Source organism: Drosophila kikkawai, chromosome 3L (genome assembly GCF_030179895.1).
Source record: "Drosophila kikkawai strain 14028-0561.14 chromosome 3L, DkikHiC1v2, whole genome shotgun sequence".
Lineage (NCBI taxonomy): Eukaryota > Metazoa > Arthropoda > Insecta > Diptera > Drosophilidae > Drosophila > Drosophila kikkawai.
The window spans coordinates 17,529,738-17,552,623 of record NC_091730.1 but is presented as its reverse complement, the minus strand read 5'-3'; the positions used below and the strand labels follow the sequence as shown (position 1 = coordinate 17,552,623).

General features: G+C 37.3%; 4 protein-coding genes across 6 annotated transcripts; 2 read left to right on the top strand and 2 right to left on the bottom strand.

Moving 5' to 3' along the window:
• Positions 1-1,869: 1,869 nt before the first annotated feature.
• Positions 1,870-18,050, top strand: LOC108080648 (uncharacterized). Of its 2 annotated transcripts, none has more exons than XM_017175473.2 (3): positions 1,870-2,210; positions 4,029-4,245; positions 17,932-18,050. In XM_017175473.2, exons 1-3 carry the CDS (start codon positions 2,003-2,005, stop codon positions 17,945-17,947), a joined length of 441 nt encoding a protein of 146 aa, XP_017030962.1. In that variant the 5' UTR covers positions 1,870-2,002; the 3' UTR covers positions 17,948-18,050. The 2 variants fall into 2 exon arrangements, with proteins under 2 accessions (XP_017030962.1, XP_017030961.1); XM_017175472.2 differs by lacking the exon at positions 17,932-18,050 and adding an exon at positions 6,401-6,766 and having other exon boundaries at positions 1,872-2,210.
• On the bottom strand, positions 2,429-3,032 carry HP6 (Heterochromatin protein 6). Its single transcript, XM_041775529.2, has 2 exons — positions 2,878-3,032; positions 2,429-2,825 (listed from the first exon to the last, which is right to left on the bottom strand). Exon 2 carries the CDS (start codon positions 2,781-2,783, stop codon positions 2,514-2,516), a length of 270 nt encoding a protein of 89 aa, XP_041631463.1. The 5' UTR covers positions 2,784-2,825; positions 2,878-3,032; the 3' UTR covers positions 2,429-2,513.
• Positions 8,842-17,056, bottom strand: LOC108080640 (uncharacterized). 2 transcript variants are annotated; one of them, XM_070285848.1, is made up of 6 exons: positions 16,955-17,056; positions 12,847-13,051; positions 11,825-12,719; positions 11,149-11,732; positions 10,431-10,551; positions 8,842-10,306 (listed from the first exon to the last, which is right to left on the bottom strand). In XM_070285848.1, the coding sequence occupies exons 2-6, from the start codon at positions 12,942-12,944 to the stop codon at positions 8,864-8,866; spliced, it is 3,141 nt and encodes a 1,046-aa protein (XP_070141949.1). In that variant the 5' UTR covers positions 12,945-13,051; positions 16,955-17,056; the 3' UTR covers positions 8,842-8,863. The 2 variants fall into 2 exon arrangements, with proteins under 2 accessions (XP_070141949.1, XP_017030954.1); XM_017175465.3 differs by lacking the exon at positions 16,955-17,056 and adding an exon at positions 16,065-16,274.
• Positions 17,963-19,097, top strand: LOC108080644 (uncharacterized). Its single transcript, XM_017175468.3, has one exon. It carries the CDS (start codon positions 17,963-17,965, stop codon positions 19,055-19,057), a length of 1,095 nt encoding a protein of 364 aa, XP_017030957.1. The 3' UTR covers positions 19,058-19,097.
• The last annotated feature ends 3,789 nt before the right edge of the window (positions 19,098-22,886 follow it).

Sequence of the window (22,886 nt, the reverse complement as noted above, 5' to 3'; positions counted from 1 at the left end):
TGTTTTAATAACAACCTAAATATCCCCTATTTAAGAATATATATAAATTTATTTTATAAATATTTTGTAAACCTGCCTAAAAATCTAAAAATCGTTTCCACCTTTTGTCTACTTGGCCAACTTAAACTTTGTTGACCCACAACGCCTAGCCACGATCTGGGCAAAACCAATTGCTTGAAATTAAGCAAACATCTCTCGCCCATATAGGAAATCTCGCACTTCGTACACCCCAGAGACACACCTAACGGAAATGAAGTAATATGCAAGCCAAATAAATATAAATAAAGAGCAAAGAAAGGAAATCCCCATCCGATGCGCCCGAAGTCCGAATGTTTGGCCATTTTTTGGCTTCAAAGATTTCATAACTTTTCATAATTGCACAGACGTAGAGAGCAACAACCACACCGCAGACTGAGGAGAGATATAACCAGACAATACAGCAGGGGTTAAGATAATAGTAGCAACCTAAAAAATATTTAAATATATTAAAGAAATATTTTTTATGTATGGTAATTAGGTATCTTATTTTTCCTAATTTTCTAAATTCTGGATGTATTTTTTATTTGTAAATTTATTTTAATATTTTTAAATTAAAATTAAAATCTTTTATAATTTTTTTTTTTACTTTTTGTTGCTTTTATCTTGACCGTTATTTTTATTTTTAATTTTTAAAACAAATTAAAATCTTTATTTAATTATTTCTTTATTTTTTGTTGCTAATATTTTGACCTTTACTGTCTATATGTACAGAGAGAGGCTTTTTGGACTTGGGGAGAGCTTGAAGCCTAGACGGCTGCGCCCTGCGCTTAGTGGGCCTCACTTTCACTTACTGGTCTTGTCTTTGGCTTCCGCACAAAACTTGGTCAAAATGCAAAACAAACTTGGTCCGCAAAAAACCAGGCAGAGGCGTCGAAAAGGGGATAAATAAAATGTTGAAGCTGGACTTGTATTTTTCCGAAAATATTTAAAAATTTAAATTGAAAAAAAGTTAGATAATTATAAAACTACAAAAAATATTTCAAAATTAATAATTAAAATATCAGTTTTTTTTTGTATTAAAAAATTAGAAATTAATTAATATCAAATTATTTTTTAATATTTCAATTACTAATTTTTAAATATTTTGCATTATTATTTTAATAACTAATTTTGAAACACTTTTTGTAGTCATAAAATTATCTAATTTTTGAATATAAAATATTATTTTTAATTAAAATTATACCCATTTTTAATAAGGGTTTCAGTTATATTTTTTTTTTTAGTTATTAACATAATATTTTAGTCTCTATTAAACCGTAAGTACCTCTATTTTTATATTTTGAAAATGTATAAAAATATAAATATTATTTAATATATTATATTTGAATTTATTGATGGGTTTTCCAGAACATTTTCTATTTTTTATGCTAAAAACATCAAATTTTAAACTTAAAACACCTTTAAATTGTATCTATCGATGGTTTGTTTAAAACATTATCTATTTCTTACACTAAAACCTCCAATCTTAACACTAAATACTTCGTTTAAAATTTATTTCTCTATTGGTTGTTCAATTAAAGAAATATTTAGTAATTTAATTTGGTCTAAAATCTGTTTAATGTGTATTTAAATTAATTTAAATGGGTCTGAAATCTGTCAATTTTTTTTTTTTTTTAATTCCCCACCCTACGTCCCTGTACCCAAAAACTCGCCCATTTGGGGAGTGTAAGCTTTACACAACAAGTGATTTCTTTGGGGGGCCTACACTTGAAGTTCGGCTCAGCTCTCCGTCTCCGTGTGTCCGTCTCCGCTTCTCTCTCTTTGTTTACATTTAAGTTTACGTTTGGTTTACTTTTTATGCGGCACTTTGGCGGCTTTAAGCGGCTGCAGGTCGCTTTAGTCAGTCCAAGACTTCAAGCGCACCAAGTCGCCACTCGCCTGAGCCGCTTCTCCCGTTGTCGGTGGATAAAAATAAATAAATACATAATAGTATTACGTTGTGTTGCCCAACCTTTTGGTGGCCATGAATCTCCGGTACATCTGCACGCTGTCCCTGGTGCCGACGCTCTGCGTGCTGCTCGTCTTGCTGCTGGAGTACGTGGAGGAGGGCCTGGCCCAGAGCGCCGATCCACTATTCGAGCTGCCCGTCCAGCTGGTGGGATTCCCCGTAATTGTGCTCTCCGTTCGCCTGTCCCAGTTTGCCAAGAAGTTGGCCTACTCCCTCAATCCCAGTGAGTCCGATTGATTTCTGCCTGTTTTTTTTTGTTAATCCGAGTGAAAGTTGAAAATATGTTGTGCATAAATTAAGTGTTTTGCATTGTTGAAATCAGTGCAGGAATTCGATGGGGAAATTCCAAAAATGCAAAGCCATCGAAAGTTTGGAGAGCGTGTCGAATTGTAGAGGAAATTTGATATGGTTATTAAGTTTTTATAGTGAAAGATTTCAAGGTATTATTTTCTCTTGCAAAAATCCTTTAATATTCAAATGTTAATTGTGTTTTAACTATTATTTAAACAATTCAAAAGATCTTTGCTTAATCAGACTGAAAGAATATGCGCTCCTCGTAGAATTTGATAACCAATTGGGGATACTTCACATTGGCCACCTTGGCTGCCACCAAATCGGCGCGATCTGTGTCCTTCCATTGGATTAAAAACTTCATTTCGCCAGACGCATCGGTGGCTCCCAGTATTTTCAACGGCTCCAATACTGTAGTCACTTCTGTTGTAGCCTTTTGATCCACAATTAACTCCACTTTACTATTATTTTCTTCCTTGGGACCATCTCCCTTTTCGTTAGACATCTTGAAGGTTGTTTATCCTCGAAAAAATCGCTTTAAGATATCCTGAAAGTATTTGTAATTAGTAAATACAGCTTTTAAAACTTTCGGAACTAACTTTTTTTCAGCAGCAAACAAGAAATTGAAGTTGTATTGATGTCAGCTGTACAGTTTTTATTTTCTTTTTAAATTGATACGAACGGAATAGAACACTTTTTGACATAAAAAGCTATCGGTTAACTAGAGCAGGAATGTTGATATATCGAAAAGTTGTTGGGTATTTTTTAAGTGCTTGTTGTAGGTATTTTAGATTTGAGTTTAAATTTAATATAGAAATAATTAGGGGAGTATTAAATATGACTCTATTTTAGTAAGTTATAAAAAATATCTATGTATATTGTTTCCACTTTTTGTTTATAAACTGTAGAAGGACAAGTGAGAATATGCTGTTCCCACTTTACAAAAATCTCAAATGTTCCACAGTGATGTGCTATAAGGGGCTACCGTATTTTCTAGGTTTATGAGTGGATTTTTCAGAGATGTGTATCCATTATTCCCAATAAGTTTATTTTTACAGGGTTCAAGAACTCTTAGATAATTCTTTATTTTTTAAAGTATATTTAAATTTATTTTTAAAATGAGCTCTTCACACTGCTTCGATGTGTTATCATCGTGTTTTATTGGAGGCTCTCCAAAACCATTTTGTAAATGCTTGTCCATTTGCCTGGATGATGTTGCGCTCATTGCGTTTTTGGGTCCGTAAAAACCTGATCCGCAAGTGCGATGACAAAAGTGGTGGCCAACTGTGATCGTGATCGACCACTTAGCCGACAAAAATTGTGAAAATGAGGTCAAGGCTGATGGTAGCTGAAACCATAACAACCACAACAGCCGGAAATAAAGTCATGGAGAGTGATTGGGTTGAGTCTTTGATGTCTGCACATGTGGACAGCTGAGGTGAAGCGATGCATGAGTAATTTTGGGTATATCCCAACATTTTAAATTAAAGGTTACCTTTTGAGAATGGTGTATTTATTTTTCTGTTATCGATAAATCAATATCAAATGCCAAATTTGATTTTTATTGATAAAAGATTGAGGTTTTACAGCTTATTTTAAAGGATTCAAGAAACTTGAAGCAATATTTAATACAAAATGTTATAATTAGATAAGTTTAAATATTAATTTACATTTTAAATAGAATTTAAATAATCTTAATATTTATTTTATATTTTAAAATTAAATCCTTTATTATTTTTATTATTTACAGGCACTTATAGATCTCGCAGCCGCAGGGATACTGCTCATCCGCTCTCCCTAGACGCTGAGCTAGCTCAAAAACAGATCCTGCTGGAGTTTGGGCCGCAGGCTTGTATCCTGGAAGAGCCTTGTCGAGTCCACGCCTCCCGCCATTTGGGCAGCAGCGAACGCCGATTGCCGGGTGAGGGCAAAGCGAAGCCACACGCCGCCTGGTCAGAGGTTTTGAGGTGGGTTTAACTCATAAAATGTATAATTTTTACGCTTAACTAAAAAGGGGTTTGGGTACTACTAAACAAATTATTTAAAAATATGTGCATATGTATGTTTTTATTTTCATAAAATATTTAAAAGGTTATTTAATATATATTTGGATTGGTTAATGTTTGTATGGTTTATATATTTTAAGTCATATATTTTGGCTAAGTGTAAGTACAGCTGTAGTTCTGATGTATCAAACTGAACTTTAAAAGAAACACTTTCCCTTTAAATCTATAATTAAGTTAAATCTGTTTTAAATGTTTAAAACATCTAAACATTTAAGACAGTTTTTCCTGTTTTTCGCTATATTCTCATACCCCGTAAATCCATTTATGGCTGACTGACTTAATGGCAAACTCACTCGACTCTCAAACTGGCAGTAACAACTTGAACTTTCGTTAGTTCTGGTTCTATTTCTGTTCTGGGATTGCATTTCTCATTGCAGTTTGGCAAATGAATGGCTTGTTTTTAGCTAAAGCAAAATGTTTTCCAATCAATTTTTATAACCTCCTTGTTGTCGCTGTCTGTCTGTGTGTCTGTCTCTCATCCTGGCATCCCAGTTTGCCCATTGTCATTGGCATTGCTAACTCATCTGTGCATAATTTAATCTCTCCTTGAGTTTAAAAGTGCATGTCACGACTGTGACTCTGACTGTGACTCTGACTTTGGATTTCAATTTGTAAGTTTACATAAATTTAGTTTTTCCGCAGCAGTTCCTGATGAGTTGGTTGCCCTCGCAGCCATCTCACCATTGTCATGGTAATGTTATAAAGCAGCAAATTATTCTTCTCGCCCAAGCTAACTGCTGTGATTCATAATTAATGCGCTTGTCTTTGCAGTTTTCCTACTCGGTTTTTCTTTTTATTATTGACATTTTTTTCGTTTAGGTAATAAAAGCAAGGAAGCCAGTGACCAGTCGAGGTAGTAAAACATTTTTATTGTGGCCTGAAGTTTCCATTTTGAAATACTCCTTGCACACTCGGCAGGAGGACAAACAAAGGGCAGATTAAAGAAAAGCTTCTTAGGACTGTGGCCAGCCCTTGGGCAGACATGTCGTATGTGTAACATTTTCTCGTTTTTGGACCTCTCCATTTTATTCCATTTAATACATATTTTGTGATATCGCAAAAAGGTTTCCACATGCATCTGACACTTTCACACTTAATGTGCAAAAATGCTCACCATTTTCCACCCTTCCCAAAGTTGTGTTGTGTTTGTTTGGCCAACGTGTCAAGAGCAAATATTCAAAATTATTTTTGAAATGTTCGTCTGTCTGACTCTCGGACTTCACCTTCACTTCATCCCTGACCTCTCCCGTCTGGCTGTGATGTTTTCTCGTTTGGTTTTAGTTTTGTTTAGGTTTCGTTGCCCTGCAAATGTAATTGGCATTAGAAGTACGAAGTTTTCTGCAAACTCGACGTGTTTTGTAATAATAAAATATGATTAAAGTTTTTGATTAAATTTATGCAACTGCACAGTGGGGGCAATGGAATGCCAAAACTGGTATTTCTCCAGGTTTTGTTTCTGTTTTTGTTACTGGACTTGATTAAATTATGCCATTGCAGACGTGTGAAATTTCAACTGTCCAAAGCTGCTTGCCATAGGTGTAAGGCAAAGGGTTTTTTGGTGTACAAAAAAAGAAGAAGAAAAGGATATCAGACAAAGTAATCAGCAGGGAACATTCCAAAAGGGATACCTTTGTGTAGAACAAGAGACAGAAGGAAGTTTGTTTTATATAAAGAAATAATTTAGCTTAAAGAGTTGGGGTTTGGTGTAAAATAAAATGACTATTAACTTAAGTATCTTTAGTGTTTAGTGTTTTTTTTAAACAAAAAATCACATTTTATCACATAATTTCCAACTAACTCAATCTAATCAAAGCTCATAGATTTCCTAACCATAAATATCACATTTTTACATCATCTCAAGCACAACTAATTCTCTCAATAAGCTACATTAACCCCCATCCAGCAACCCTTTTTTGGCTGCTCCTCAAAAATTGCTTTTGTTTTTAACCCAAGGATATGGCTTCTCTGGTGTTGTCTACATGTGTTTACCTGCTGACTTATAAGTAATTATTTTCTGTAATCCAACTCTCCACATCGCCTGCATCACATGCATCAGGAACTACAAAGTGCAGCCGGGCATTGGCGGCATGAAGCAATGGTATCTGCTCTCCCTGTTCATTGGCGATGCTGTGCGGGATGTGCCGCTGTGCAAGCATTTGGCTAAAAGGATGCCCTGTCCAGGAGTTGGACCATTGCCGCCACCCCAACCTCGCTGAAAGATAAATCCAGGAGAAGAGCGGCTCCCCTTTTAGTCAGTCACATTGGACATCTTTTGTTAATCATCCATCTTTCGGACCTCATCCATACCTACTCCTGCTCCATTCACCTCTTTCATTACGCAGTACTTTTAGTTGCTTTTAAGGGTTTTAATTTAAACGAACGCTTAGATTTATGAGTAAACAAATAAAAATAAAACAAACCAAGCCCAAAATTTGTGTGTTCCTATGCCGGGACATGTCTGTGTCTGGACGACTCCCTCAATTTTTTTCGCTTGGACAATGCATTTCTCACTCCCTCCAGTTTTTATGGTGAGAAAAGGAGCAAAAAAATTGATACGCCAAAGAGTATGCTGGGGTAAAAATATTCGGACTGGTTGCAACGCCACTTGGAAACTGTTGACGCAAGGTATTAGGCTTGAAAAGAGTGGGTTTTCTCATACCCTGTAATTATTTTGGAATTTTAAAGGGTTTTGTTTGGTTTTAGGTTACTTTATCAAGATGATTTGTTGGCTCTTCAAAAAAAAAAAATGTAATAAATAAAATAATAAAAGTAAATAATAAATAATATTATTAAAACAATAAAAATAAATATTAAATATTAATATTATTGCTTATCATTTTTTTAATAACCTATAATTTACAAAAATTAAATTGTCTCCTGTAAACACAACGTTAAAATGGTTTTAAAAATATTTGTTTTGGTTTTGTTATGCCGTTACGAATCTTGCACATTTTTGGCTTAAAAAAAACATTCTTCAATTTTAAATTATAAAATTTGTATACCCAATAGTAAACCTAAAATAAATTTTAAATATTTAAAAAACATTTCCCAAAATAAAAACCATTTTGAAATAGGAAAAATCACAGATCATCTAACATTCGCTAAGGTTTTCCCAACTTATTTCCACTTCCAACTCTTACCTTCCCTCCCTGAACTTTCAACAAGAATTGCAACAAGCCAAAACACACACACAACTCTCTCGGGGGGTCTCAGAGCCTCCTAGACCCCCAACCCCCAACCTTCAACTTCGTCGCCTCTGTGTTTCCCCATTTATTAACTCGTTGCATATGGTTTGCATACAAACTGTCGCTTCTGTCGCCGTCGTCATCGTCGTCGCTCCGAGTGCTGTAAATAAAATAAGACGACAGTTTTGGAGCACAGCAGGGGGTCTGGGATTGGAGCTTTTCGTGTTCCATGGGGGCAACCCTGACAACTTTCGGTGGGTCTGTCATGCACAAAAGTATGCTGCACTTTTTTGTGCACTTTTCCAGTTGCTGTGTGCATTTTTCCGCTGACAAACATTCACAGGAAATTTTTTTTTGGGAAAAAAAATAGGAAGAAATGAAATTGTTTGTGCTCCTAAGGGATATGTCCCTGCATTTTCCTGTGGGTTTCTTTTAATACCTCGTATTGGGAGGGAAACTGGGGAATATATTCCTAGAATCTAAGGAGCATTCTGAAAACTTGATTGTTATAAATCTAATTTTCATTATTTATGTATTTATGCGTAGTCCAAAGGGAAGAATTTTAAATAATCTAATTTAGGGAGATTTTAGAAAAGTCAATCTCTATTTTATTTTAAATATCAAAATGAGTTAACAATATTTTTTTGTTTCTTGTCTTATATTTTTGAACTTTAGGTATTCCTTCTTCCATCTTTAAACTTTTCTTATCTCTCCTTCTTTATTTGCCTTGCATTTCCTTTTCTGTTTGGGTTTATCACATTTAATTTTTCAAACCGTGGTATTCCCTGGTTGTAGCCGCTTTCTGCTGCCTGATTTATGCGGCAATTTTCGCTGGCAGCGTAGTCACTTGTTGAAACAATGGCAAAGTTTATCTTTTAACAAAAAAATATAAATAAAGAAAATAAAACCACTTTGAGTTGATTGAATTGTGTGTTTTATTAATAAATATTTGTTTAAAGCATTAAATATTTACAGACTTATGTGACTAAGTGGTGGTGGCCTGCCTCTAAGTGGGTCTTAATTTTTAGTAGAAAATAAAAAACAAGGAAGTGCCTTTGAATAGTTAACAAATTAAACAAATTAGATCAGTCATATTTGTCATATTTCTTCAATATTTAAATATTAAAATACGATTTTTTAATACAAGCAATCCATTCCTACAATTTCTATTTCCTTTTGTAAGCAACTTGTACGAATTTAAGACCCATTGTACTATAACTACATAGCTTATTTATAAGATTTCAAGGTTTTGCCTTTCTGTTTTTCTTTCCTCACATTTTTCTTTCTTTAAAATAAAATCCTACAGTTGTTATTTCCTAAATCCAACTATAAACCTAACCTGTTTTAAAATAAACCTTTCTGCCATCGGGTCGTATGTAGTACTCATTAACACCCTGCGAGTTGGTCACATAAATGTTCTTGTCATCCTCCCGATACGTGGGCTTTTGACTTCCGCTTCCATATCTGTTGTCGCTGATGTAATTTGTGTTTGGATAGTTGTAGTGCTGGGGTCTTTCACTAGCCGCAGAATCTACAAAACGCACATGATTTCCCGGCATAAATTCACCGCGGTTTAGGGAGTTAAAACCACCTTCCAGTCGGTAGTGACTGCTCACCACCAGGCGATCCTCCTTGGCCTCGCCCAGGTCATTGTACTCGTAGGTGGGCGCATATGTGGGTCGATTCAGGATCTTGCCTTTGCGAATGTGCTGTTCATAGTGGTCGGGAAATATAACCCGAGCTCCTCGTTGAGGAGGAGCTGCATCATCGTAGACAGCATTTGGGGGGAGAGAATCTTCCTTGAAGCTCTGCTGGGTTAGTTGCAGCTCACGAAGGCGTTGTATTTGCAGCTGTTCCTCACGAATTCTTTGATCTTCTCTCAGTTGTTCTTCTCTAAGTTGTTCTTCCCGATAAGATTCTTCTCTGATTTGCAGTTCCCTAAGCTCCCTAAGTTCAGCTTCTCTAAACTGCTCTTCTTCCCTTAACCTCTCCTCCTGCAATCTCTCCTCTTCTGGATGCTCGTTGGTATCCCGAAATACTATCCTTTTACCTCTGCGTTTATCCACGCCAAAGTCTGATTCCGCCAGGCCATTAGGCAGGACAGCCTTCCAACCTTCCATCAAGGACAATTGCTTGGCTCTCCTAACATTTTCAGCTTTCGATTCTTCATCCTTTTCCTGGGGAAATCTTAGCTTCCTTTGGGCGGCATCACGGTTAAATTCCCTGATAACATCCGCTGGTGTGGCATCCGGAAAGCGTATTGTTGCTCCATCCTCGTGCTCTTCCTCACTTTGAATGTCCTTAAAGGTAACCACTCGACCTTCGCCTTCGCTTTCGGGAAACTGCAGCACTCCAATTAGTTCGGTGTGAGCCTTGGCAGCCTCTTCCTCTTCATCATCCTGGAACTTGACCAGCTGCTGTTGACCCGACTGTGTGTCCAGATTATCCTCTTCGTCGTGGAAGTCATCATTCAGGTTTAGACTCCTTCTTCGCCTTCTCCGTTGGTACTCCACACCATTCAGGTATTCGGACAGCACTTGAGTGAAGAAGCTGCCAATGCCACTGGTTATATCCGTGGTGGGTCGCTGGGTGGGTCTAGGTGGGGGTCTGGGGGTGGTGTAGGTTTGACCGCCACCTCCAGTTAGAGCTGAGAGAATGCTGAACAGGCTGCCAGTTCCTCCTTCGCCTTGAAGCGAAGCCTCGGGCTTCTCCTCTGGTTCACTGAAGAACTTGAAGAAGCCACCGCGATGGTTGTTTAGGTAATGAATTATTTCCATCTGTTTGGGAATTTAAGATTTAAATTAGTTTTATATATTTTTTAATTTTTAAAATTGTTGAAATTACTATAAGTTCTTAGAAATGGTATATTTATTTATTAGAATTTATTCGTTAGACTCTCACCTCATTTTTGGGACACTTCTCGTAGGTCTGGATGCAGCTTCTATCCCCTCCACTCAAGCCCAAGAGTGCAGCTCTTCCATAAATTAGGGCAGGTGAGGCCACAGGGAAACCAGCCAGGAAACTGTTTTTAAAAATTAAGTAAGAGAATATTTATAAATGAATAAATTTAAAAATCTGAGGGAAAAAAGTATATATAGTTACATTAAATATGAAAAATATATTATTTCCTAAAATCATAAAAATATATAATTCCACCATTGCACGTCTTGTGCAACCAATAAACCATATTATTTAGACCTAATAGCCTCATTACCTTCCCACCTGCATAGATATTTCACCCCTAATCTTCCCATCAAGTTATACAAGTCCTTCAGAACCTTCCAAGTCCTGTCTCTAGCCTGCTTATATAGTAAAACTTAATTGTCTCGAAGCCAAGAATTTGCCAAAGCCAAAAACAATTTCAATTTACAATGGGTCTTACTCAAACCTCTTCCCAGCTCTTCCCAGCTCTTCCTAGCTCCTCCTTCCCACCCAGACGTAGCTCATTTAATGGAACAATCAATATGGTTGCTGCAGTAATGAAGTCTAATCCCGTTTAAGGCTGCACCCCATCTGCCTCGAAATGCAAATTTAATAATATTTACTATACAACTAAGACCCCTCCCCCCACTGCTATCCCTATATATATATTCCTGTTCCTCTTCCTGGTTAAACTCACTTGGTTATGGCCGGGGAGGTAACGAATCCGGGCAATTGGCCACGTAACGTTTGACCGGCAATCATCTGGCAGAGCACCTTGGGCACGCACTGCAAATCGTCGTTGCGAGCGATGTTCTCCAGTGCCCTAATGAGTCTTGTGTTGGCTGGTCGCCCTCCTCCGCCTCCACCCCCACTGGGGTATCCTGCTCCTTGTGTGCCAGCAAAAGCGCCGAGAAGGCTGCCCAACGGACTGGCTGATTGGGAGGATGTAGAGCCACCACCTCCACCCAAGAGGAGATTCGTAAATTGCGGTGCATACTGCTGCGTGGAGCTGAGCAGCGAGGCCAGGGTGGCCAAACCACCACCCATACCTCCTCCTCCTCCGCCTGCTGACTGACTGGCAGGACGATAGTTGAACTGCTGCTGCTGCTGCGGCTGCTGGAAGTGTTGGGACTGTGGTGGTGGCGGTATCTCGCCAATTTGATACTCGTAGTAATTGTGTCCCGGTCTGGGTCGCTGGGATATGCCAGCTCCAGGTGGTGCTCCGCCTCCTGCTCCGCCATTCTGGGGATTGTATTGATAGTGTCCAAACTGCGGCTGTAGCTGCACAAAGAGAAAAGGTTGTATGAAAATATTTATGCTTCATGTAAATTTAACTCCTAAATAGAGTTTTAATATTTTTTTCTCAAGTGTACCTGGTTGTGGCTCTGTATCTGCGCCTGCTCCTGCTGCTGCTGCTGGGGTTTTGGCCGCTGCAAATAATTATCAAAGTTGTTTGCATAATTAGACGAGGCTGGCGCTGGCGCTGGTCCTCCTCCCCGATTCCCATTGATATCTTGGCGCTGGTACAGCGGTCGCTGCTTGGGCTGCTGGGGCACAAAATTGGATGTCTGCTGGGCCGCATAGCTGGGCGGTGGGTAATCATGGCTATCGTAGGAGATTTTCTGCGAGGCTGTGGTGGGCGGTGGTGGCAAGGCAGGCGTGGCTGGTCTTGTGGGTCGTCGATATGTTGAGGCCAGGGGACTCTCATCGAAGACATAGCCGGGTCGCTTTAGATACACCTCGTCCACGTGACCAGGACGCTGCTGTTGGTGGTGCTGCTGTTGTTGTTGATGATTTCCACCCACCAGGAGGGAAGATTGCACGGTGTAGGCCTGATCATCTTGAGGTACTTGCTCTCGTTGATACTGAATTATGGAGGGTGGAGTGGGCGTATAGCCATAGTTTTGCTGGGTATAAGGATCGAGATAGCTGACCACCGGTGTGGTGGGCAAAGGCGTGCTCTGGAAATGCGATTCCTGGGGAAAGGAGAACTGCTTGTCCAGGGCGCCCACCTGCTGCTGCTGTCCCAAGGAACTGGGTATTTCATGCCTGTAGTTTGGCTCCAAATAGCTGGGGGGATAGCGATTGAAGATCCCGCCCTGCGGCATTACATCCGAAGGCGTGAAATCCAGCATTTGCGAGGGCCTAAAGCCACCGCCAGAGGTCACCCTAGCTGAGGTTTCTGGAGGATTCTGGCTGTCCTTTACCTGCACCTCCTGCTCCGAGGGAAAAAAGTTTTTCAGCTTCACAGATATTTGATTTTCTTCACTATAAAATAAAAGGATAAAGGTTAATACTTAAATTTTAAGAGCTTTAAATTAGGCATTAAACTTGTCATAGAAATTTGCATAATTGAGGAGGAAGGAGTAGAAAATCACCAGCTCAATCAACTCACCCATTGCCATTTCTTATGCACGACACGTCGGCGACTAATGCGATAATTAGAATTGCAATTTTCCATTGCACACTTTGCGGGTCCCATAGCAATTGCATTTTCAGGCAGGATTTGGGCTGGAACGGGGGGAAAATATGGAAAATCCCGCAGCTCACGTCACCGATTCATAAGCTCCAAGACAAGGCACGGTCTTTTTGCACGTCGCCTAAAGTGAGGAAAAATGGAATGGAAAACATCATAAAAACTTGCTGTCAACTCAAACTACAAAAAAGGAAAATTTCCAGCTTGACATTTTCTTTGCTACATTTGCACATAAATTTATAGATTTCCTCCCCCAACCCTCTGAGGGAAATGTACATTTGCATTCATATTAATGCAATTCTCACGTGCTATACCCCCGGCAAGGAGTTTTCGCCGACGCCGACATTTGTTTAATTCCGCTTTTTATGATTGCGCCGTGTTTATGCAACCGCACGACCGCCAGCAATAATCGGAGATCCCATCATCTTCCCAGAGAGTCCTCTCAGTCTCGCAGGAATCATGCTGAATTATTCGGATTATTGTCAACTTTTATTTGGCGGGACTCTTGGCTGGCTGACAGGCCTTAAAAGTTTAACGCCCCCCGCGAGCTGTTTTGGTGTATATTTTTATGCCCGGTTTCTGTATCATGATGACAAGTGTCTATCCGAGTTCTAACTAGTCTGGTTGTAAATAAACTCTTTAGCCTGATTGTCCTTTGTTAGGTCCTTGCAGGGTAGTATAATTTTAGTTAGAAGCTTGCTACGTAGGAAAGGAGTTGTTTCTGACCCCATAAACCCTATATATTCTTGATCAGCATGAGCAGGAGAGTTTATCTAGGTATGTTTTTAAAAACAAAAATTTAGATCCATTTTTTCGAAATTTTAAAAGGGGTAACATCATTAAAATTTTCAAAAATTTCGAAATTTGTTGTATTTTTTTATTGCTTAATTTAATATGCAGATTTATTAATCTGATAAAAACTAACATAGCAATGCTTTCCGTATTGAATTTAAGGTTTTTTTTTTTGACTAAGAAATGGATTTTTATTTGATTTGTTTAAAAAATGATTATATTAAAATATTAATAAATATCGATTTAAGAATTTGTATTTTTCAAGTCTTTTTGAGAGTATAAAACCTCCAAAAAGCCGGTGATTGCCCAAAGGCATATAATAATATTTAGATTTATTTTTAATATTAATTAATTAACAATAAAATATTGAAAAACAAATATTTAAAAATTTTACTGATTTTTTTAAAACATTTTCAAAGGGTTACATAGTTGAATTTTTTTAATTTGACTAATATTAATTTTTTTAAATGTTTGACTAGTGTTAGTTAGGGCATTTTTAATCTTTTATTGTTGTTTAATTAAAATAAAATTGTAATATATTTATAAAAATATATTTCTGAGCACACAAAATTTAATAAAAATTAAAATATTATTATTATAAAGTTCCAACTAAAAAAATTCAGGCAAACGTAAGCACACAGTTTTTAAAAATTTATTAAAAAATACGATTAAACTTATGTTTTAATTTATTTAAAAAATCACAATCCATTCTTTAGTTTCGGTTTACATAAATATTTAAATTTTCTTCTTTTAACTTTTTTTTTATAGACTTTCATATATTTTTTTATACATTAACTTTTTTATGGATCAGTGAAAGTGCAGGTCTTGTGTTCTATACTTTTGACTTCCAAGTCTTTCTCTTCTGGGTTTATAGATTTCTTTGATTTTTAGCACAAAACTGGGCTCAACATTTTTCACCTTTTGTGTTTTCTGTGAACCATCAATTTCACCATAAATTATGCACAGTTTGTCGCCTCATTTAGCGCTCTCCTCATCGATTTGCATTTGCATTTAAATGGAGTCAAGGTTATTGTACGAGACAGTGTGTGTATGGTGTGTGTGTTTGTGGCAAAAATTTGAAACACTTTTTTAAAGATGACGCACAAGAAATTTCGAAATTGCCGGGTTAAAGTCTGAGGCAGCTTGCAGCATCTGTGTCGAGCTCAAAAATAATAATATATTATTTATGTTTTTCTTGTGCGCTTGGGCAATATAAAAACAACTACAGAGCCAAATGTCTTGTTGAATATAAAATTTAAATTTCATACAATTGCGACGGGCAACAGACTTTCCACAGCTCTGTAATTGCAGCCAAAAATTTTATGATGCCAAAAAAGGAAGGGGGGATTCCCCCTGAAGTACTAGAAAACTGCATTTGCCCGGCAACAGAGGGCGCTGCACTAAAACCAAAGGACAGCAGACGATGGCAAATGGAAGTTTACAACAAGAAATGGCAGAGAGCTAATTTTCTAGGAAGAGGATGCACTAGCAGCAGGTGCAAGGATCACAAACTGCAAGAGACATACACACACCCGCTGTGAACACGGAGGCGTCGACACGAAAGGACACTTTACGCTCGAGATGCGTTCCAAATTGTGCGGGCAAAGACGAACAGAACACGGATACGGATGTGGCGTACGTGTTGTGAATTCTTTGGCGCAGCATCTCTGCTCCTCAGCTTGTCAAATTACATAATCCACTCAACACAAGGACCTGCCCCAGATCTCAGCATCCACGCACACACACCCCTCCAATTAGGTTTAATGTTTAAGGCGTGCTGAGGTTCGATTTGAGTCTTATTGCTGGACTTGCACAGGGAAAATTATATAAAATATATATTACACAAGTTCTTGAATGAAATAATTTAATAAGTAATTTATTAAATAATTTATAGAATAATTACTTAAGATTTTTAATCATTTGTTGTTATATAAAGAAAATCTTTAACCCTTTTTCAGGTTTCTTACAATATTTATAAAGTCACTCTTTGGGAAAATTCCACAGTTACCAAATATTTGATTCAATCTTTTTTTCAACAATTTACTTTAGGTATTTCCCATATGTTAATTAATTTTTCCTGTGCACTAGGTGATTCACTGACTTCCACTTTTTTTTGTAAGTCAACTTTTTTGCGCAATTCTCCTGCACTGTTTGCCTCCACAACTTTCTTTTCTTTTGCCGCTCTTCCTGGCTGGCTGAACTCGAAAATTACCCGCTCACAGTTTCTAGACACAATTGCCATGCTTTGTTTGGTTTTTGAATTGTTTAAATTGCGACAATTTCAAGAGCTATTTTCGTAGGGGCCCGGCTTTTGATTTGATTTGCACACTTTCAGTTTCACTTACTCACTGCACTTTTTTTGTATTTTTTATTTTTGGGTGGTAGCTGCCGTTGCTTCTTTTTCTCTGCGAGTCGCAAACGAAACTGAAAGCGAAATTTTGAATTTATAAACTGGTTGGGTTGACTGCTGAACTTAGGCGACGACGCAACCGTCGTAAGCTTGAGCTTGTAAAAAAATAAACTCGAAAGAGCTGCACATGCGCCGACGATGTCTTTCCGGCTTTGAGTTTGGCGTTCGTTTGACACGCGACGCCGGCGCAGAGTAGCCTCCAAGCCCCCATGGTAGCCATATCTTTGTAAGATAAAGCCCAAGTCTGGGGAATTCCAGAGCAGAGAGATATGGAGAGTGAGCTGCGGATCAAAAGAGAGTTGTAGAGCGGCTACAAGAAAGCAGAATCAGCTGCAAGAGACTGAATAAAGAGCAAAGAAAGCCTTTAGTTTGCGGTTTTAATGTTAATTTTTAAACCAAATTAATTAATAAAAATTTGTTTTACCAAAAATTAGCATTACTACGAATCTAAAAAACTTATTGATATTTATTTTCGAATTTAATATAAATTTGTTTAAAGTTTGCTTTACTTTAAAAGTTTTTAAAACCCAAAAAGCCTGAATACCCAATTGGAAAATCTTTAAAATTGTTGTCCTTAGTCAAAGAATTTATATAAAAAAATTATAAAAATAGTAATTAATTTTTAAAAATTATAAAATCTCTACAAAAATATTTTATATATTCAAAGTAAGCCTGTTTTCATTTAAAATTTAACCAGACCTCAGCAAAGTTGACAACACTCACCTCTTACACGTATTAATAAGCTTTATTTCTAAACAAAAATTTAGCAACCATAGTTGCTATACTTTGTCAATACAGCAGGTAATCGGATTTAGCATTATTTACCTCTTTGCTGGATCATTCACCTCGGGTTACACACGATCTTGTCAATCACAATTACGCCTTGCATTGGCGGCAATTAATTGGAACATTTGTTACACTTTTCCGAGCGAGAAATGATTGTCCAACAACGAGACAGACGACGAGGCAGTTGGCCAGCTAAATGGCTTAATTATAATGGGCCAAGAGAGTCGGCTGAGTGAAAGTTTGGGCCCCAGAGAGGAGGCCAAGCGGCTAACAAGCGGCAAATGAGCCCAGGCCTCCCAACTGAAACAGAAACTAACTCGAGTTGAGTAATTTTCTGCTCCCCCACCAGTGGCTTTCTTTTCCATTCCAGCTGTTGGTAATAATAATTTACACCTTTTATTGCCTCTGAGGTAACCCCAGCAGCATTCGGCGGGATGATGGGATGATAAAGCTGAGCCAATTGGTGACGGATTTGGCGGTCAAACGAAAGCAAAACCCCAAAGCGAAAAAAACTTCCAGTAATCGTGGGCTGTTCCTCGAAGTTGGTTTTTAAAATCTGTGCCAATGTCTGTCATTCAACTCGGTTTAATTTTTTTTGTTGTCTTTTTTTTTTCGCAATTTGTTTACATTTGGTGCCTGCCTGCGTTATGCAAAGCTTGAACCGACGTCTTTAGGTCATGATTGATGAATACCAAGCCGTTGGACTTTTATATCCGCCTGTGGGAGTGTGTTCGGGGTGTGTTGCCCGACCATGAAAGGCCGTCAATGAGTCTATGATTCACTCCAAGTTTTTTGGAGCTTTTTTAAAAAAACTAATAAGTAAAGTTGTTGCGATAGATAGCTGGGATTTACCTCGCTGAAATGGGGAAAATAATTCGGTAATAGGTGATAATATTCTTTATTTACAATTTTGGTTTGGTTGGTTTGGTATTTAAAATTTACTATTAAAGATTCCTTCTTAAGCTTCCTTGATTAATAACAAACTTTACTTTATCTACTTTACTTTGTATTTCTAGCTCAATCTTCATATAAAACCATAAAGCCGCCATGAGACCCAAGGAACATCCCGAGCTTATCTTCGATGTGATCCCCAAGTTGTACGAGCAGCACTTCAAGGTGTTTGTGACTCACCTGGGCAACATGCAAGAGCAGCTGCTTGTCCTGCCCCGCAAGTTCTGCCGAATGTACACCACCCGTCCCTTGGCTAATCAATTGCTCAAGTATCTAAGGTCCCGCCAGGCGAAGATCGAGGAGGCGGATTTTGAGGTGGTGGAGGAGTGCCAGCCTTTCTCGTTGCGCCTCAGCGATGGCAAGCGTTTAGAGGCGATGCTCTGTCCTGGAAGTAAACTTGGCCACAATCTCATTCTGCTCATTCGTCGGCCAACGAATGTTGGCAAGCTCCTCTACTGCTATTCGGCGGTGAAGCTAGAAAGTCTCGGTTGTCTGCTGGCCAATTCTATATTTAATTCCTGGATCGCTCAGGGTACAGAGCAATTGTATCTGAATCTCTCGTCCGTTAATGTGCCCTTTGAGCCCGTGGACTTTGACGAGTTGGCTGCCAACATTGAAGAATATCGTAAAAGTCACAATGCTGTGGTGCTGCTCGAGCTGCCGCTCTTTGGTTACGAGGAACTCGTCTGGCAATTGAATTACACGAAGCTTCATGGTCATATCCGTCTCTTAGGTGACTTTCAAGAGAGCTTCGAGTGCCTCAATTCCGAGCTGAAGCTTGTACCGGGAAGGCTGACCAAAGTCCATGTCAGCGCCATCCAGAATTCAAGCGCGGAAGATAGCCAAGCGGAGGAGGATGAGAAGGTTGCCACTGTTCACTTTCCCCTGGGAATAATCAAGTGGTCGCCACTGCCAACGAGAATGCATCTGCGGCAACTATGCAGCCTGCTGCGTCCCGATCACATTCAGGGTATTGTGCCCTTTCATGCGGTGGGCAATGTTCCACCAGCTCCAGAATTTCTTCAATGTTTCAGGTCCAAATATTTTGTGGGAAGCAAGGAAAAGGAGCCTTCATCAAAGGAGATTCAGACGAAACCAACAAAGGAAAAGGAAAAGCAGAAGGCACCTCTAAGGATTATTGGCACTGCCAAGCGTTTCGCATTTGTGGATGATGAAAATGATTCCGATTAGAGATATAATTTTTGTATTGTTAATTACACATATTTGAAAATATAAGAAGTTTTTAATTGGTGAAAACGCAGAAATAGTTTTGAGATAATTTTGAAATAAAAAACAAGAAAGGAAGCTAACTTCGGCACGCCGAAGCTTGTATACCCTTGCAGATTGCTTTTCATATTTATGTCATAAATTATAATGCCGAAAACAGACACTAAACTGAGTTACATACCATTTTACCTATACTTATTATGTTTACAGTTTGACAGTTACAGTTATACATTCCCAGCTTTACATTTTCTCTACATCTGCGGATCGCTTCTATGGCTGCTATATGACATAGTTGTCCGACTTTCATAAAATGTATACCAAAATTCTATAATAATAAGTAAAGCTCATATCTCAGAGTAGATGAAAATACGTTAAAAAACAACGAAGTTATAATTTTTTCTATTACTTTCCCTATCGTTCCTATGGCAGCTATAAGATATAGTCGTCCGATTTTCATAAAATTTTTACCAAAATTTTGAAATAATACCAGAAGCTCATGTGTCAAAGTAGATTAAAATACGTTGAAAAACAACGAAGTTATAATTTTTTTGATTGATTTCCCGATCGTTCCTATGGCAGCTATAAGATATAGTGGTCCGATTTTCATAAAATTTTTACCAAAATTCTGGAATAATATAAAAAGGCTATATCTCAAAAATGATGGAATAATATTGAAAAACAGCCAAGTTAAAATTTTTTTTCTAAAAATTTATCGAACATTTGTATGGCAGCTATATGATATAGTCGTCCGATCCGGCCCGTTCCGACATATATAGCAGTGAGAGTATATAGAAGACTATATGCAAAGTTTCATTCAGATAGCTTTAAAACTGAGGGACTAGTTTGCGTAGAAACGGACAGACGGACGGACAGACGGACAGACGGACAGACGGACATGGCTAGATCGACTCGGCTGTTGATGCTGATCAAGAAAATATATTCTTTATAGGGTCGGAAACGTCTCCTTCACTGCGTTGCAAACTTCTGACTGAAATTATAATACCCTGCAAGGGTATAAAAACAACGAAGTTATAATTTTTTCTATTACTTTCCCTATCGTTCCTATGGCAGCTATAAGATATAGTCGTCCGATTTTCATAAAATTTATACCACAATTTTGAAATAATACCAGAAGCTCATGTGTCAAAGTAGAATAAAATACGTTGAAAAACAACGAAGTTATAATTTTTTTCGATTAATTTCCCGATCGTTCCTATGGCAGCTATAAGATATAGTGGTCAGATTTTCATAAAATTTTTACCAAAATTCTGGAATAATAAAAAAAGGCTATATCCCAAAAATGGTGGAATAATATTGAAAAACAGCCAAGTTATAATTTTTTTTCCAAAAATTTATCGAACATTTGTATGGCAGCTATATGATATAGTCGTCCGATCCGGCCCATTCCGACATATATAGCAGTGAGAGTATATAGAAGACTATATGCAAAGTTTCATTCAGATAGCTTTAAAACTGAGGGACTAGTTTGCGTAGAAACGGACAGACGGACAGACGGACATGGCTAGATCGACTCGGCTGTTGATGCTGATCAAGAATATATATACTTTATAGGGTCGGAAACGTCTCCTTCACTGCGTTGCAAACTTCTGACTGAAATTATAATACCCTGCAAGGGTATAAAAAGAAAGATTGCAGAAGAAATTTGAAATCAATATTTATTTCGTATTATTTAGTGCTTTTATTACCAAAATATTTACAATAAAATTATTATTTTTTCTTTAAAAAATCCTTTTCTTTTTTATTCAAATGTAAATTATATTACAAACATTACTTAAACAACTCAAAGCCTCTTGTTTATTCAGGAGGATCAAAGGTCACACGCTCCTCGTAAAATTTAATAACCATTTGGGGCCACTTTAGGTTGGCCTCTTTGGCTGGTACCAAATCGGCACGATCTGAGCCCTTCCACTGGATCAAAAACTCTATTTCCCCGGAAGCATCGGTGGCGCCCAGTATTCTCAATGGCTCCAAAACTATCTCCACTTTGCTATGATCTTTGGGGCCAAAACCAAACTCCTTCTTGATGGACATGCTGGCGGTTTGGTAACCACGGAAAAATCGTTTTAAGATGGCTAAATAAATCGTAATTAGTAAATAAAGCGTTAGGAATTTTCACAACTAACCTTTTTTCTTATTCGTATTTTCGTTATATTGTACAGTTTGTTTTTTACTAATATGATAAAAACGGATTGGGACAGTTTTTGACATAAAAAGCTAGCGTCACTCAGAGCAGGAATCTTAAAATGTTAAACTTTTGGGTATTTATTCATTGTTTGTTGTGGATATTTTAGATTTAAATAAAAATGTACATATAATCAAAGCAGCTGTTGTGTTAGTTGGTTTACATTTACATATCAACAAGTACATATGTACACTATATGGCAGCTTAAAGTACAAAAACATATTCCCCCATATTTAATCAAAGGCTTCCTTTCGAGGTTTGCGTAAAAAGGTTGTTCAAATTATTATGAAATGCCTGTTGGCATGCAGGGGAACCCAAACTTAGATCCAGGATAAATGACCACTTATCAACGTGTAATGAAATATGGTGCATCTGTGCTACCATAAAATACAGCCCACTACAGCCCAGTTCCCCCTTTTGTACTGGCTTCTGGTCATCGCCTTTTGTCGTCCTGGCATGTCAAATGAATTATGTTGATGGCCACCACACACACAGACGAGACTACCACCTAGCTTCCTGGCTAGCATCGTTGTGGGTCTCATTTATTACATTTTGGCTTTTTTGACAGATTGCTAAGCGTACTTGCTAAGCATTTCCGCACTAATTTCCGTGTCCTGGAACTATTCGTTGTCCTGGACAAGCTGAAAAAGTGAGAGAAATTGATTAAATATTTTCTTTTAATATAAATTTATATTTTTTGTATTAATAAATTAATTTATTTGTTTAATTATTTATTTATTTATATAATTTATTTTATTAATTTTTTGTTTTTAATATTTATTTTTTAATTTAATTATTAATTTAATAATTTATTTCTTAATTAAATTATGTATTTCATTAATTTATTCATTTTATTATTAATTTATTTATTTTTATAATAATTTATATCTTAATTTAATAATTTATATATTTATTTAATAATTTATTTCTTAATTTAATTGTTTTTTTATTTATATATTTATTTATTTTCTTATTTATGTATTTATTAAATATTTATTTATTTCTTAATTTATTTATTTTATTTTTTAATTTATAAAAATCCTCTAACAATTAATTGTAATACTTATACATATTATTTTTATATTTACTTTCCTTAGTTTTACTTTTAGCTAAGAAATCCCCATTTATTCCAAGTGTACTGGCCAACATTAAAAGCCAAAAGCAAATTACTCATCACATCAACGGGCCAGTAGTAAGGGTTCTCCCATCCTATCCCCACCCCTGACCAGCTTCCTTTTTATTATGTATGCCATGTACAGGGATTTTAATAAATCGTTTCCTATCCTATCCGTCTCTTCGCTGGCCAGGACATCCTTTTTGGCTTGCACATTTTCTCTGTCCTGGGTTTTTATTAGTTTGTCAATAAAGTGCCAAAAGACGTTGATTATGATCGCCATCATATATGGTCTGCCTGCCTGTCTCTCTTATGAGTTATCCGGCTGATGGCCCCGCAGGCCAAGGAAATTTACGAGCCGAGCTCCAAAGCATTTCCACAGATATATGAGATTGTTTATTTCCTTCCGTTTGCCATGCTTCTTAACCTGAACATGTGAGAGTTGTCCTTGTGTTTTCTGTCTTTCAAGTTCAGAT

Excerpts from the sequence above, each read along its gene's own strand:
- LOC108080648 (XM_017175472.2), top strand. The coding sequence starts at position 2,003 with ATGAATCTCCGGTACATCTGCACGCTGTCCCTGGTGCCGACGCTCTGC. Across the intron at positions 2,211-4,028 it reads GGCCTACTCCCTCAATCCCA|GCACTTATAGATCTCGCAGC; the intron begins GTGAGTCCGATT and ends TATTATTTACAG. Across the intron at positions 4,246-6,400 it reads GCCTGGTCAGAGGTTTTGAG|GAACTACAAAGTGCAGCCGG; the intron begins GTGGGTTTAACT and ends CACATGCATCAG.
- HP6 (XM_041775529.2), bottom strand. The coding sequence starts at position 2,783 with ATGTCTAACGAAAAGGGAGATGGTCCCAAGGAAGAAAATAATAGTAAA.
- LOC108080640 (XM_070285848.1), bottom strand. The coding sequence starts at position 12,944 with ATGCAATTGCTATGGGACCCGCAAAGTGTGCAATGGAAAATTGCAATT. Across the intron at positions 11,733-11,824 it reads AGATACAGAGCCACAACCAG|CTACAGCCGCAGTTTGGACA; the intron begins GTACACTTGAGA and ends CTCTTTGTGCAG. Across the intron at positions 10,552-11,148 it reads ACCTCCCCGGCCATAACCAA|TTTCCTGGCTGGTTTCCCTG; the intron begins GTGAGTTTAACC and ends TTTTAAAAACAG.
- LOC108080644 (XM_017175468.3), top strand. The coding sequence starts at position 17,963 with ATGAGACCCAAGGAACATCCCGAGCTTATCTTCGATGTGATCCCCAAG.